At 44.4% G+C, this 14,654-nt stretch overlaps 1 protein-coding gene across 11 annotated transcripts in view; it reads left to right on the top strand.

Moving 5' to 3' along the window:
- The window catches only part of SUGP2 (SURP and G-patch domain containing 2), a 37,651-nt gene that overhangs the window by 13,247 nt on the left and 9,750 nt on the right, over nt 1-14,654 (top strand). For all 11 annotated transcript variants that reach the window (XR_011506421.1, XR_011506420.1, XM_044773198.2 and 8 more), the window contains exons 5-6: nt 3,862-4,349; nt 5,425-5,536. Coding sequence is in view for 9 of the 11 variants with exons in the window: in XM_044773198.2 (XP_044629133.1) it covers nt 3,862-4,349; nt 5,425-5,536 (600 nt within the window). In the remaining 2 variants the exon portion in view is untranslated. The remainder of the gene's footprint in view (nt 1-3,861; nt 4,350-5,424; nt 5,537-14,654) is intronic.

Here is a 14,654-nt window from a genome sequence, read left to right as displayed (position 1 = left end):
AACTAGTAGTCTTAGGTGTATAATAGTATATTGTATCCATGAAACAGGAGCTACTTGTTATGGGAAAAAACCTATTAAGGATCTTGGAAAAGAAAAATCTGATTGTTGAGATAAAAATCTCAGTGGTTGGGAGATAGAATAAACCCGGATGAAGAGCAGGGAGCTGGACTTAAGACTTGATTGCCCATGAACTCCTTCAGAAGGAATTACCCAGTGACTATGAGAGAGAGAGTGTGCTGTCAAAAAACAGTGATAAGAAACTAGTAAGCTTAGGTTTTTGGTATGTATGTTTAAATTCTTAAAGTAGTACTTATCTGTGGTTTACCAGAAAAATCCATTGAACTAATCAGAAAAAACAAAATGTTTCTGCTGTGGCTGGTTCCCATGCTAGTTCCACTGCTTGGAGGCAGTCACTTTTTAGTTCTTTAAGCTACTTCTCACACTTACCTCCGTATCTCTTGATGATAAGCCTATGTTGCTCTTTCAGTTTTATGCATTATTGTCGACACTACCAAGATAAATGAGGATTTTAGCTCACTCTCCTGTCAGTGTTTAAGGAATTCTCAGTGGTTGATCAGAAGACCCACTTCTTGTTGGGCCCCAATGCAAATAGGTTCTTTTTATTAGTGAGTGAGTGAAAGGTTCAGACCTTCAGAGACAGATCTAAGAAGAGTTTCCATTATCTTCGCCTTCCGAGATCCAGCAGAGATTTGAGACCTCCGCCTCCCCCCAAGGAGGGGCAAACATACGTTTGTTCACAGCTGAGCCTTGTGGACAGAACTTACCACAGCCTCTCACCAAGGCAGCCTGCTCCTTCTGTGCACTAAAATGTCAGTAGTGCAGACAGACGCCCACTACGACTTTGCTTCCTCTTTTGGAGCACCAGTTGGCGGTCTTCCTCTAGTCTCTGTGAGAGCCTGCGAAGAAACAAACCTATAGAATGGTCCCGAAAGTGCCAGACATAGAGCTGAAGGAACATGTCATGCTTTGTTTTCTCCCAGCTTCTGAATTGTCCCCTAGGAGTGGGATGGCCCTGACCTTTGCTGGACCATGCTCTCCAGGGAGAGCCCAACAGGTCGACATGTTTGCAGACTCAGGGAAAAGCAGGTGGCCAGCAATCCCTCAGCCAGCCTCAGCAGGATTGTCCAAGTGCCCAGAAGTGAGCACAAAATCTGAATAATTGATGCTTGGGGAAAGAACTCTAAAATCCCAGATGATCTAAATATGCAAGGTGGCGGGGGGAAGGAGGGAAGTGGGTGCTGGGGCTCTTGTCTCGTTCAGAGTGAGGATATAGCTAGTGAGTAATTCTGGATATTGACAGAAAATAAGAATTTAATGTGTATTGATTAGCCATTAAAGGCTTGGAAATGGGATTATAATTTCTGTACCACTATGGGCAGGGGAGCAAAAAAAGAAATTCAGTCCAATGAAAAGCAATAAAAGAAAAAAAAACATGAAGAAAGAAAGGCAGACAGGAAACAAGTTTGAGTACATTCAACCTTATTAGTAATCCATAAGTGTCCTGTGGTTGACGCTACCTTTACTAGCCAGAGACTTGGGTTTAGAAGCACGAGCTGTTGCTTCATCTCAAAGATACTTAAAACACAAGGAGTGGAAAACAAAGATGGAACATTACATACCAGGCAAATGCTACGAGAGAGAGAGGTGTGGAAATGTTCCTTTAGATCAAACAGAGAAAAGCATTCAGAGGGGTAAAAGAGATTACTAACAAGGGAAAGTCATCAGAAGCTACAACACTTGGGACTCTCCATGCCAGAACCACAGAGCTTTGAGCTATGTAAATAAACAGCATTTAGAAATAGAAGAGGCATTGTTAAGTCCTTACCATGGTTGAAGAGACTTGACTATATTTCTCTGAAATGGGTAGATGATGTCATCCAAATATGGTTGTAGAGGATTTAGAACACGGCAAACAGGGAGGAACAGATAAAGAGGAGGTGCTGATATCTCTTGGGCAGTTAACAAATGCCAGGCAGTAGTCAAAGCATTTTCCTTATAATGAAAAGTGTGTGACTCAAGTCTAAAAACAAAACAATGAAGTAGCTGCTGCTTATCATCTGCACATCTTACAGATGAAGAAACTGAGGCACAGAAAGTTTCAGTAAAATCCCACCGCTAATAAGTGGCTGCACTGGGATTTGAACCCAGCAGGCTAGAGTCGGGGGGTATTCTCTGCTCTTGATATTATACTCCACTAGAACTGGGGAAGATGGATTTGTGGCTGATATTCTCAGACTGCCCTTGGCATCAGACCATCCAGGGGAAAAGGATTTACATCGAAGGGATCTCAGTCACCTGGGTGATGACTCCACTTTTGCCCTGGATGAGGGGTGGCCTTGCTGGGGCTGCGTTCGACTTGAGAACCTGAGTGTCAGTGTTGGCCATGGTTCCCTTTTGCGGGAACTCTTGCTTGTTAGGGTACGGTCTTGCAAGATGCTGCTGTTGGCCCAGCAGAGGGTCCAGGGCAGTGGAGCAGCCAGCTTGCAGCCTGTTTCCTCAGACTCAGCCAGACCTTGACTGTGCAAATCAGCAGGAGCTTTGTATGGAGCTTCCCACCAGGGACACGCCATGTCAACATGGTGCTACTAGCACCCTGCTATGCGCTGCCACCTTGCTTCCAGTTGGCTTCTGTCATTGATCATGAGGAACTTCATCTAATATGTGGCCTCAATGTCAAACAGTCTGAAAGCCACCTGAAATATTGCTGTTCTTACCAAACAACATTCATTCTTCTTTAATACAAACTGAAATTGAACATTCACAAAAACCTGTTATGTCTGAGGTCACACAGAAAATTGTAGCAATCCCAAGGAAGGCAGATCATGTGGGCCATATTATAATGCGTAAAAGTCAAAATCAGTAGTAGCCAAAATAAAACATGCTTCTAAATAACTTCCAAGTGAAGAGGAATCCAAAGTGAAATTAGCAAATCTTCAGAAGGAAGTAGCAGGGAGATCACTGGACCCCAAACACATCCACAACGACACTTGGGGTGAAGGTGCCACCTTGGATGCGTTTACCAGAAGTCAAGAGTGAAGACAGGCTTTCAGTACATGAAGATAGAAGGAAATAGTGAGAAAGTCCAGACCCTGGAAGAGAAGGGCTAGTAGAGTTGAAAGAAGGTGCTAGTGAAATGGAAAATGAAATCAATGATGTGAAAGTGCCCCTCCACACCCTTCTGCATCCCAGACCCCAGAGCAAATTATTCAGTTTGCCTTATGTTCTTTCCACCTATGAAAAAAGGAAATACACGTGGATGTGTGTACACAGAGCAGTTTCATATGGTGTTATCACTGTTGGTATTCTTCTGTAGCTTGCTCTCCACTGGCCATATCATGGATGTCTTTCTGGGTCAGTAAATGTGACTCAAATTCCTTCTCTTTTCTGTGTTGTTCTCGTTAAGACTTTGGCACGTGATTCCACAGTAGCGGCATGCTGGCCTCAGTAATGCAGTTGAAAGTTCACTGAGTGCCCACCATGAAAACAAGGTCCAGGGGCAATGCTTGCTATGTGCTGGTAGCAGAGTGCTTCTATGGCTCCAGGGTGACTGGTTTGTGTTTTGCGGCCACCAGGAGCTGTGAGCTCCTTCATGGCTGCTGATGACAGAAATCAAGGAAGAATCTCAACCAGTGCTCAGTCAAAGCTCCTGGTTGCCCAGTGGTCACTCTGGACAGGAGGGTAACCTGGGCCTGGCTCCTGGTCCTCGATGGAGCCAGTGGAGCCTCTCCAACAGCAGGAAGGGCGCCACTTGGAAAGTGTTTGCAGAAGTCTATTTGCAGCAGCAATTTGGTCATGCTGGTGTTTTAACAAATGTTCTGCTTTGCCTGTTTTGTTTTACAGGTTTTTGTCAGATGACAGTAGTCTGGAGTATAAATATTACAAGCTGAAGCTAGCAGAAACACAGCGCATGAGCCAGACTTTGCCAGGAGTGGATCAGAAGCCAATGGCGGCCGAGTGTGCAGTCCGAGCCATGCTATATGCTCGAGCAGTCCGGAGCCTCAAGAAGAGGCTTCTCCCAGGCCGTCGGCGGGGGCTGCTCCGAGCTCAAGGGCTCCGGGGCTGGAAGATGAGGAGAGCGACCACCGGGACCCAGACCCTCCTCTCCTCGGGCACCAGGCTGAAACACCACAGCCGGCAGGCTACAGGCTCATTGCAGGGAAAGCTGCCCCAGCCAGATGGAAATGATACTGCCAAGGACTGCCCGCCAGACCCAGCAGGACCCTCTTCTCGGGACCCCAGCCCAGAAGCCTCAGGCCCATCCCCCAAGCCAGGAGGAATGGACGTCTCTGAAGCCCCTCAGACCTCCTCTCCCTGCCTGTCTGCTGAAAGTTGGTGCTCACTCTTGTCTCCCTCCTCTGGACCCCAGTCCCAACTCTCCAATCTCCAGGGGTCTCTGCAGGAAGGGGGACAACCTTGGAGGTCTGGGCTGGGCAGCAGGTGGTAGCAACAGGGACCTGGCCCAAACTGCTGTGCAGGGAGGCACTTTCTCTCCTCTTCCCTCCTCAAGGGGGAGGCCTGTGAGTCTGTACCACCCTTCCTCCTGTCCTGAGGGTGGAGCTGACGCAAAATGCTGCCCTGTGACTCTGCACCTCCCTGCAAGGTCCAACTTCTGGCCAGCAGAGCGTGCCACGTGCCTGTGCCTGGGGCTTCAGTCCTTGATCCGTTTCTCTCTGTTCTTGCCCGCTTTACATTCCAAAGGGCTGCCCTTGTCTCTTGTTATGCTTCCCCTTCCCCACAGTCTCTGTGTTTCCCTCTTCGGGGTTAACTGACCTGCAGTTTCTTCTGTTTCTCCTGGCTGTAACCTTCTCCCTCTGCAGTAGGCCTCCTCCTCACCAGTGCTTCCCCCTCACCACCAGGTGGGAATGTAGAGGGGAAAAAATCTGCATGGCTGCTGCATTCTCTAACTGTTGCTGTACAACGAGCCACTTGAAATTGTGACTTCAGTCAGAGGGATCTAGTGTTGCCCTGAGTCTGCTGAGCTGGGCTCGGCCCACATCTATGTCTGCAGGAATGGCTGGTTGTCTGGGGCTGTCAGCTGAGGTGATGGGGGTGACTAGGCCACATGCCTGTCACCCCTTAGCAGCCAGCCTGGGTTTGTTCACCTGACAGTCAGAATTGGGCCTCCAGGAGAGGTAGTGGAGGTGCTCAAGGCCTCTGAGGCCCAGGCTCCACACTTTGCCACATTCTGCCAGCCAGCAGGAGTCCCGGGGCCAGCCCCAATTCAAGGGGAAAGAAGAGAGTCGGTCTCTGCTGGACAGAGCTGCAGAGTCATGTAGCAAAGGGCGAGGAGACAGTGAGGGGACACAAGGGGCCATCTTTGTAATCAGTCTCCAAAGCCCCATGGGTGTTCACATGGGAAGTGGCAGCTCAGAACCAATGCATGATAGTTGCTTTGTTTTGTAGTTGACACGAAGACAATGGAGACTGCGGAGAAACTGGCCAAATTTGTTGCTCAGGTGGGACCAGAGATTGAACAGTTCAGCATAGAAAATAGCACCGACAACCCTGACCTGTGGTACGTGCCCTTCACACCCTTTTGATTTGAGTATGTTCAGCCCACGAGTGTCCTGAGAACTCGCAGCTGGCCTGGCAGATGCATCCTGTCCAGGGGATCACCCCGGGATGAGTCATGGCTTCACTTCTGAGCTCAGGGCCGTGGGGGAGAGATGTCTGTTCTGGACTGTTGGGGGAACCGGCCCTCATCTAGGCCATTAGGAGAAGCTCCCGGCAGGGATGGAGAATAGCTAAGCTGGATCCGAAGGCCAAGTGCGAGTTGGCCAGGGAAAGGGGAGAGAGTGCTCTGAGCAGAGGGATGGCTTCCCCAGGACCTGAGCAGAGGCAGATCGGTGGCAGCAGGGGGAGGAGGGCATGTCCTTGCCCGAGAGCCAGAGGACGAGGGGGCATGGTCCCTGGTCACGCAGCTGCTCTGGACCCATGAGAATTTGCTGCCAGCTGTGGGCAACAAGCTCTTCCATGTGGTCATGGCCTGGCACCCTCATGCCAGGAGGGGGCGCCGTTACCCTGTCCTTTCCTCAAACTCAACGCCACACAGCCCAGAGGCAGAGGTGACTCTGCCTGTGGGGATGGATTCTCCTCCTTCAGTGAGAGGCTGCCTGGAGGCCGAGTGTTCTTATTACTGAGGCATAACCCTCTGGGCTCCTGCTCTGAGCTGATGGGGTGCACCTGCTGTGCAAGTTGTACAGTCCTCTCAGGGCTCTGGATCTTACCCTGTTTCCAATGTGCTGGAGAGTCATGCCTTAGTCTAATTAAAAATATAGTTAAAAATGTCACGGGCCGGCCCGGTGGCACAGCGGTTAAGTTCACTCGTTCCGCTTCTCGGCGGCCCAGGGTTCGCTGGTTCAGATCCCAGGTGCGGACACGGCACTGCTTGGCACGCCATGCTGTGGTAGGCATCCCACATATAAAGTAGAGGAAGATGGGCACAGATGTTAGCTCAGGGCCAGGCTTCCTCAGCAAAAAGAGGATGACTGGCAGTAGTTAGCTGAGGGATAATCTTCCTCAAAAAAAAAAAACAAAAGTCACATTTCCTAGAGCATTTCTGGGATGCAGTGGTGACAGAGCATGCTGTTCCAGCTTGTTTGGGACCTTGAATGGTCCCAAACGACTCAAGACCCTGACCAGCCCTGGAGAGTGCTGAGAGCCTTGCAGGCGCTCAGCCTGATCCTGCCTTTTATAGGCCTGGTGACCTCAGGGGCTGCTGGGCCCTGCAGACCTCAGAGTCAGGCTGCCCATGGCATGCGGGACCTTGCCCTGGCTGGACCAGGCAAGGGGGACAGCTCAGCTCAGTGCAGGGCAGCCGGGAGCATTTCATCGGTTCTCTTTTCCCCCAATGAAAACTACAGCTTGAAAAGGAACTCTGCGTTATCCTGGGCACTTGGCACTGCCCGGGTTTAGGGTTATTCCCACCCTTTGTGACAGCCTTTTCTGAGCAGTGTTCCTCAGAAAGCGCTGTCCCCTCCTTCCCCATAGCAAGAGCCCTGGATCCTACAGCAACATGAGGTGGGGTGACTCACTCCCTCCCCCAGTGCTCATAGAAGAGAATGAAAATGACTGCACCCAATAGCATGCCTGTTTCATAACGGTCAAGATGACTTTGTGTTTCTTTTCCCTTAGAAAAATTACAGCTCTAATGTGCTCAGCAGTTGCTTGAGTTAATTCATTTTGTCTGTGTGGTTCTGTTATCAGTTTGACATACAATCAGGTTCGTTTATTTCTGAAAATTCTCAGTTTTAGGGCTTTTTCCCCCTATTCTTTTAAATTGCATAGAAAAAATAAGTACAGCCTGGTTCTAAAGTAAAAATTACAAAAAGGTAAGCTCAGAGAAGTCTCACCTCCTTCACTATCAATAGGAAACCATTTTCATTCCTTTCTAGTGTGTGTGTATATATATTTCTCCCTTATTTCTGACACCACAAATATCCTTCTGCGTGTAACAGATTCCTTCACGTCTTGCCTCTTCCCTATAACAACTTGTCCAGAAGTCCCCCTGCCTGTTCTACCTGTACAGTGTGGCTCACTCCCCAGCCTTTGGCGGCATCGCGTGGGCTTTGTATTTGTGGAGAGTGTCTTCAGTATCTTCCAGAAGGGTGATTGTTGGGTCCAAGGTCAATGCAAAGGAAGTTTAGTTTGATAGTGCAGACTCCCCAGCACTGTCAAGAATGTTTGTCCCCCACCCCTCACCTTTTGGCATGTTACCTTTGAGCCAGTAGGATTGGTGAGAAATTTCTAAGTTTCTCATTGAAGTTTTAGTTTGCATTTTTCTTAGGAGTAAAATTGAACAACTTTTCATAAATTTAAATATCTTCTGTATATCTTTCTGTAACTATTCCTATTATTTGACCTTTTTTAAAAAAACATTTGTTGAAGTATAATTGACTACTGTAAACTGCACATATTTGTACTCGTCTGTACCCATGCTACCATCCCCACAATCAAGATGGTGACCACATCTGTGACCCAAAGTTTCCTTGTGCCTTTTGTTATCCCTCCCCCAAGAAGCTGCTGCTTAGCTCTCTCTCACTGTAAATAGTTTGCATTTTCTAGAATTTTGTGTAAATGCAGTTTGTTCTCACTTGGCTTCTTACTCAGCGTCACTATTTGGGTTCAGCCATGTCGTTGCATGTATCCGTAGTTCATTCGTCCTCACTGCTGAGTGTGTCCCCTTGTATGACTGGACCAGTTAGTCACTTGTTGACCTGTTGATGTCATTGGAGATGTTTCCAGTTTGGGACAATTACAAATAGAGCTGCTGTGAGCATTCACTTACAAGGCCTGCTCTCATTTCTCTTGGGTAAATACCAAGGTGAGGAAAGGCTGGCTCTATCGTGGGTCCACGCTTAACTTCTGAAGAACCTGCCAAACTGCCTTGCCAAGTGGCTGCATCATTTTGCATTACCAGCAGCCAGGAGTCTTGGTTCCCCCCATCTTTGCCAGCACATGACAGTGTCAATCTTTTTCATGTTCTCATCCCATGACATTGGGAGGGAATGTCACAATGTGGTCGTCTTTCTCTGAGGACTTAACGCTGCTGAGCATCTTTGACTGTGCTTGTGTGCTTTCCGTATTTCTTGAGTGAGGTGTCTCTTTGGATCTTCTGCTCTTTTTTTATTATTATTAAGTTCATAATAGTTTACATCATTGTGAAATTTCAGTTGTACATTTCTTGTCATCACCATATAAATACTCCCCTTCACCCTTTGTGCCCACCACCCCGCCTTCCCCTGGTAACCACTAAACAGTTCTCTTTGTCTGTGTGTTTATCTTCCACATATGAGTGAAATCATACAGCGTTTGTCTTTCTCTGTCTGGCTTATTTCACATAATTTCACATAATACCCTCAAGGTCCACCCATGTTGTTGTGAATGGTACGGTTTTGTCTTTTTTATGGCTGAGTAGTATTCCGTCATATATATATATAACACATCTTCTTTATCCATTCATCAGTCAGTGGGCACTTGGGTTGCTTCCACATCTTGGCTATTGTGAATAATGCTGCAATGAACATAGGGGTGCATGAGTGTCTTTGAATTGTTGATTTTGAGTTCTTTGGATTGACACCCAGTAGTGGGATAGCTGGGTCATATGGTATTTCTATTTTTCGTTTTTTGAGAAATCTCCATACTGTTTTCCATAGTGGCTGCACCAGTTTGCATTTCCACCGGCAGTGTGTGAGGGTTCCCTTTTCTCCACACCCTCTCCAACATTTGTTATTTTTACTCTTAGTGATTATAGCCATTTTAACAGATGTTAGGTGGTATCTTAGTGTAGTTTTGATTTGCATTTCCCTGATGATTAGTGATGTTGAACATCTTGTCATGTGCCTATTGGCCATCTGTATATCTTCTTTGGAAAAATGTCTGTTCATATCCTCTGCCCAGTTTTTGATTGGGCTGGGTTTTTTTGGTGGTGTTCTGTTGTGAGTTCCTTATATATTATGGAGATTAACCCCTTATCGGATATATGATTTGCAAATATTTTCTCCCAATTGGTGGGTTGTCTTTTTGTTTTGATCCTGGTTTCTTTTGCCTTGCAGAAGCTCTTTAGTCTGATGAACTCCCACTTGTTTATTTTTTCTTTTGTTTCTCTTGTCTGAAAAGACCCGGTATTTGAAAAGATCCTTTTTAGTCCGATGTCAAAGAGTGTCCTACCTATATTATCTTCCAGGAGTTTTATGGTTTCAGGACTTATCTTCAATCTTTGATCCATTTTGAGTTTATTTTTGTGTATGGCATGAGACAATGGTCTACTTTAATTCTTTTGCAATTGGTTGTCCAGATTTTCCAACACCATTTATTGAAGAGATATCTTTTCTCCATTGTATGTTCTTGGCAACTTTGTTGAAGATTAGCTGTCCATAGATGTGTGGTTTTATTTTTGGGCTTTCAGTTGTGTTCCATTGATCTGTGTGCCTGTTTCTGTGCCAGTCCCATGCCGTTTTGATCATTATGGCTTTGTAGTACATTTTGAAGTCAGGGACTGTGATGCCTCCAGCTTTGTTCTTTTTTCTCAGTATTGCTTTAGCAATTTGAGGTCTTTGGTTGCCGCATATGAATTTTAGAATTCTTTGTTCTATTTCCATGAAGAATGTCATTGGGATTCTGATTCGGATTGCATTGAATCTGTAGATTTTTTTGGGTAGTGTGGACATTTTAATTATGTTTATTCTCCTGACCTATGTGCATGGAATCTCTTTCCATTTCTTTATGTCATCATCTATTTCTTTCAATAATGTCATAGTTTTCATTGTGTAAGTCCTTCACTTCTTTGGTTGAATTTATCCCTAGATATTTTATTCTTTTTGTTGCAGTTGTAAGTGGAGTTGTATTCTTGAGTTCTCTTTATGTAAGTGCATTTTTAGAGTATAGAAATGCAACTGATTTTTGTGAGTTGATTTTGTACCCTGCAACTTTACTGTAATTGGTAATTATTTCTAATAGTTTTCTGATGGATTCTTTAGGGTTTTCTATATATATGATCATGTCGTCTGCAAACAGCGAGAGTTTCACTTCTTCACTCCGTGTATGGATTCCTTTTATTCCTTTCTCTTGCCTAATTGCTCTGGCAAAACCTCCAGTACTATGTTGAGTAAGAGTCGTGATAGTGGGCACCCTTGTCTTGTTCCTTTTCTCAGAGGGATGGCTTTCAGTTTTTCCCCATTGAGTATGATGTTGGCTGTGGCTTTGTCATATATGGCCTTTATTATGTTGAGGTAATTTCCTTCTGTCCCCATTTTGTTAAGAGTGTTTTTTATCATAAACGGCTGTTGGATCTTGTCAAATGCTTTCTCTGCATCTATTGAGATGATCATGTGGTTTTTAGTCCTCATTTTGTTAATGTGGTATATCACATTGATTGATTTGTGGATGTTGAACCATCCCTTTGTCCCTGGTATAAATCCCACTTGATCATGATGTATAATCTTTTTCATGTATTGCTGTATTCGGATTGCCAATGTTTTGTTGAGGATTATTTGCATCTATGTTCATCAGCAATATTGGCCTGTAGTTTCCCTTTTTTGTGTTGTCCTTGTCAGGCTTTGTCATCAGAGTGATGTTGGCCTCATAAAATGTGTTAGGAAGCATTCCATCTTCCCTAATGTTTTGGAATAGCTTGGTAAGGATAGGTATTAAATCCTCTCTGAAGGTTTGGTAGAATTCTCCAGGGAAGCCATCTGGTCATGGGCTTTTATTTTTTGGGATGCTTTTGGTTACTGTTTCAATCTCTTTACTGGTGATTGGTCTATTCAGGTTATCTATTTCTTTTTGATTCAGCTTTGGGAGGTTGTAAAAGTTTAAGAATTTATCCATTTCTTCTAGATTGTCCATTTTGTTGGCATATAACTTTTTGTAGTATTCTCTTATAATCCTTTGTATTTCTGTTGAATCTGTTGTTTTGTTTTTTTTTTGTTTTTGAGGAAGATTAGCCCTGAGCTAACATCTGCCACCAATCCTCTGCTTTTTGCTGAGGAAGACTGGCCCTGAGCTAACATCTGTGCCCATCTTCCTCTACTTTATATGCAAGACGCCTGCCACAGCATGGCTTGCCAAGTGGTGCCATGTCTGCACCTGGGATCCTAACGGGCAAACCCAGGCCGCCGGAGCAGAACGTGCAAACTTAACCTCTACGCTACTGGCCTGGCCTTGTATCTGTTGTTATTTCTCCTGTTTCATTTCTAATTTTATTTATCTGAGCTTTCTCTCCTTTTTTCTTTGTTAGTCTGGCTAGGAGTTTGTCAATTTTGTTTATCTTCTCAAAGAGCCAGCTCTTTGTTTCATTAATCGTTTCTACTGCCTTTTTTGTTTCAGTTGCATTTATTTCTGCTCTGATTTTTATTATTTCTCTCCTGCTGACTTTGGGCTTTGTTCTTCCTTTTCTAATTCAGTTAGGTGTAATTTGAGGTTGCTTATTTGGGATTTTTCTTGTTTATTAAGGTGAGCCTGTATTGCGATGAATTTCCCTCTTAGTACCACTTTTCCTGCATCCCATATGAATTGGTATGATATGTTTTCATTTTCGTTTGTCTCCAGATTTTTTTTATTTCTTCTTTAATTTCTTCAATGATCCATTTGTTGTTCAATAGCATGTTGTTTAGTCTTCACATCTTTGTCCTTTTCTCAGCTTTTTTCTTGTAATTAACTTCTAGCTTTATAGCATTGTGGTCAGAAAACATGCTTGTTATTATTTCAGTCTTCTTAAATTTATTGAGGCTTGCCTTGTTTCCCAACATGTGGTCTATCCTTGAGAATGTTCCATGTGAACTTGAGAAGAATGTGTTTTTGGATGATGTGTTCTATATATGTCTATTAAGTCCACCTGGTGTAGCTTTTCATTTAATTCCATTGTTTCCTTATTGATTTTCTGTGTGGATGATTTATCCATTGATGTGAGTGGAGTGTTGAGGTCCCCTACTATTATGTTATTATTAATATCTCCTTTTAGGTTTGTTAATAATTGCTTTATGTACTTTGATGCTCCTGTGTTAGGATGCATATATATTTGTAAGTGTTAGGTCTTCTTGATGGAGTGTCCCTTTGATCATCGTATGCTGCCTCTCTTTGTCTCTCTTTACCTGTCTTATCTTGAAGTCTACTTTGTCTGATACAAGTATTGTGACACCTGCTTTCTTTTGTTTTCCATTAGCTTGGAGTATTGTCTTCCATCCCTTCACTCTGAGCCTGTGTTTGTCTTGGAGCTGAGATGTGTTTCCTGGAGGCAGCATATTGTTGGGTCTTGTTCTTTAATCCATCTCGCCACTCTGTGTCTTTTTATTGGGGAATTCAGTCTATTTACATTTACAGTGATTATCGATATATGAGGGTTTAATGCTGCCATTTTTATCACTCATTTTCTGGTTCTCCTGCATTTCCTTTGTTTCTGGTCCCGTGTGTTTCAGTCTACCAATTGAGTTATGTAGTTTTTTATGTTCTTTGTTTTGTGTCTCTGTTCTACTTTTTTTGCTTAGTGGTTACCATGAGATTTGTATTCAAAATCTCGTAGATAAGATAGTCTGATGGCCTCTTATTTCCTTAGACTAAACCGATTCAGTCCCTTTCCTCTTTCCCTCCTAAGTTGTTTTTCTCACATCGTATTCCATCTTGTGTTGTGAGTTTGTGGTTAAAATGACAAGATTATTTTTGTTTTTAGTGTTTTCCTTCCCTTTTATCTTTAATGTTATACTTGAGTATTTGCTAACCTGTTCTGATGGATAGCTACAATTTTCTGATTTTGTCTACCTATTTATCTCCTTACTCTGCTTTGTAACCCCTTTCCTCCCCCTTTTTTTTTTTCAGGTTTGAGGGCCTTCTTGAGGATTTCTTGTAGTTGGGGTCTTGTGGCTACGAACTCCCTTATCTTTTGTTTATCTGGGAAAGTTTTTATTTTTCCATCATATCTGAAGGATATTTTCACTGGATAGAGTATTCTTGGCTGCAAGTTTTTGTCCTTCAAAGATTTGAATATGTCATTCCAGTCTCTCCTAGCCTGTAAGGTTTCTGCAGAGAAATCCGCTGAAAGCCTGACAGTGGTTCCTTTGTAGGTTATTTTCTTCTGCCTTTCTGCCCTTAGTATTTTTTCTTTGTCATTCACTTTTGCCAGTTTCACTACTATATGCCTTGCAGTAGGTCTTTTTACGTTGACATATTTAGGAGATCGGGCAGCTTCTTTCACGTGGATTTCCAGCTCCTTCCCCAGCTTTGGGAAGTTCTCTGCTCTTATTTCTCTGAACAAGCTTTCTGCCCCCTTCTTCTCTTCCCCCTCTGGAATACCTATAATTCTTATGCTGTGTTTCCTAATTGAGTCGGATGTTTCTTAGAGACTTTCTTCATTTCTTTTTAGTCTTAGTTCTCTCTCCTCCTCTATCTGTAGCATTTCAACATGTCTATCCTCATTTATGCTGATTCACTCCTCTAGGGCGTCCGCTCGAGTGGTCAGGAAATCCATCTTTTGTTTTATCTCATCAGTTGTGTCTTTTATCTCCAATATTTCTGACTGGTTCTTCTTTATAGTTTCAGTCTCTTTTCTGAATTAGCTCTGACCTTGTTGAATTGTTTCTCTCCATTCTCTTTTAACTTGTTGAGTTTTTTGGTGATAGCTATTTTGAATTCTCTGTCATTTAGATTACGTATTTCTGTGTCTTCAGGGCTGATTTCTGGGTACTTGTCATTTTCTCTCTGGTCTGGAGATTTAATACAATTTTTGATACTGCTAGAGGGCTTTTTTCTTTCACATCCTGGTATTATTTGATCGCAGCTACTACCTATTGCCCCTGGGTGGGGGGTCAAGAGCCGCGTGTTCTGAGCCCTCTGAGTTCCACTGGGATCGCAGGCACTGGACCTGGTGCTGAGCGGGTGGTGGGGAGGGGCACTTTCTCCTGCGTGCTTTTGTGCTTTCTGGGTTTTCTCGCTCTGTTCTCCCTATCTGCTCTGCTGCGGTGTTGGCTTGATGAGGTCACCCCCTACAATAGCTTTCACCCCAGTAGGGGGCTTCCTCGGAGGCTGCCACAGACCTCAGGGATCTTTGATGTTCCCTCCAGCGGGCGTGCCCTCCCCCTCCTTCCCTCTTGCAGGCCAAGCACAGTCTTCTGTGGAGGGAGCGAAGTTTTCTCTTACATGCT

The sequence above is a fragment of the Equus asinus genome, chromosome 10 (genome assembly GCF_041296235.1).
Source record: "Equus asinus isolate D_3611 breed Donkey chromosome 10, EquAss-T2T_v2, whole genome shotgun sequence".
NCBI classification, from domain to species: Eukaryota; Metazoa; Chordata; class Mammalia; order Perissodactyla; family Equidae; genus Equus; species Equus asinus.
Note: the sequence above shows the minus strand (reverse complement) of the source record. Positions and strands in the feature narration are given on the sequence as shown.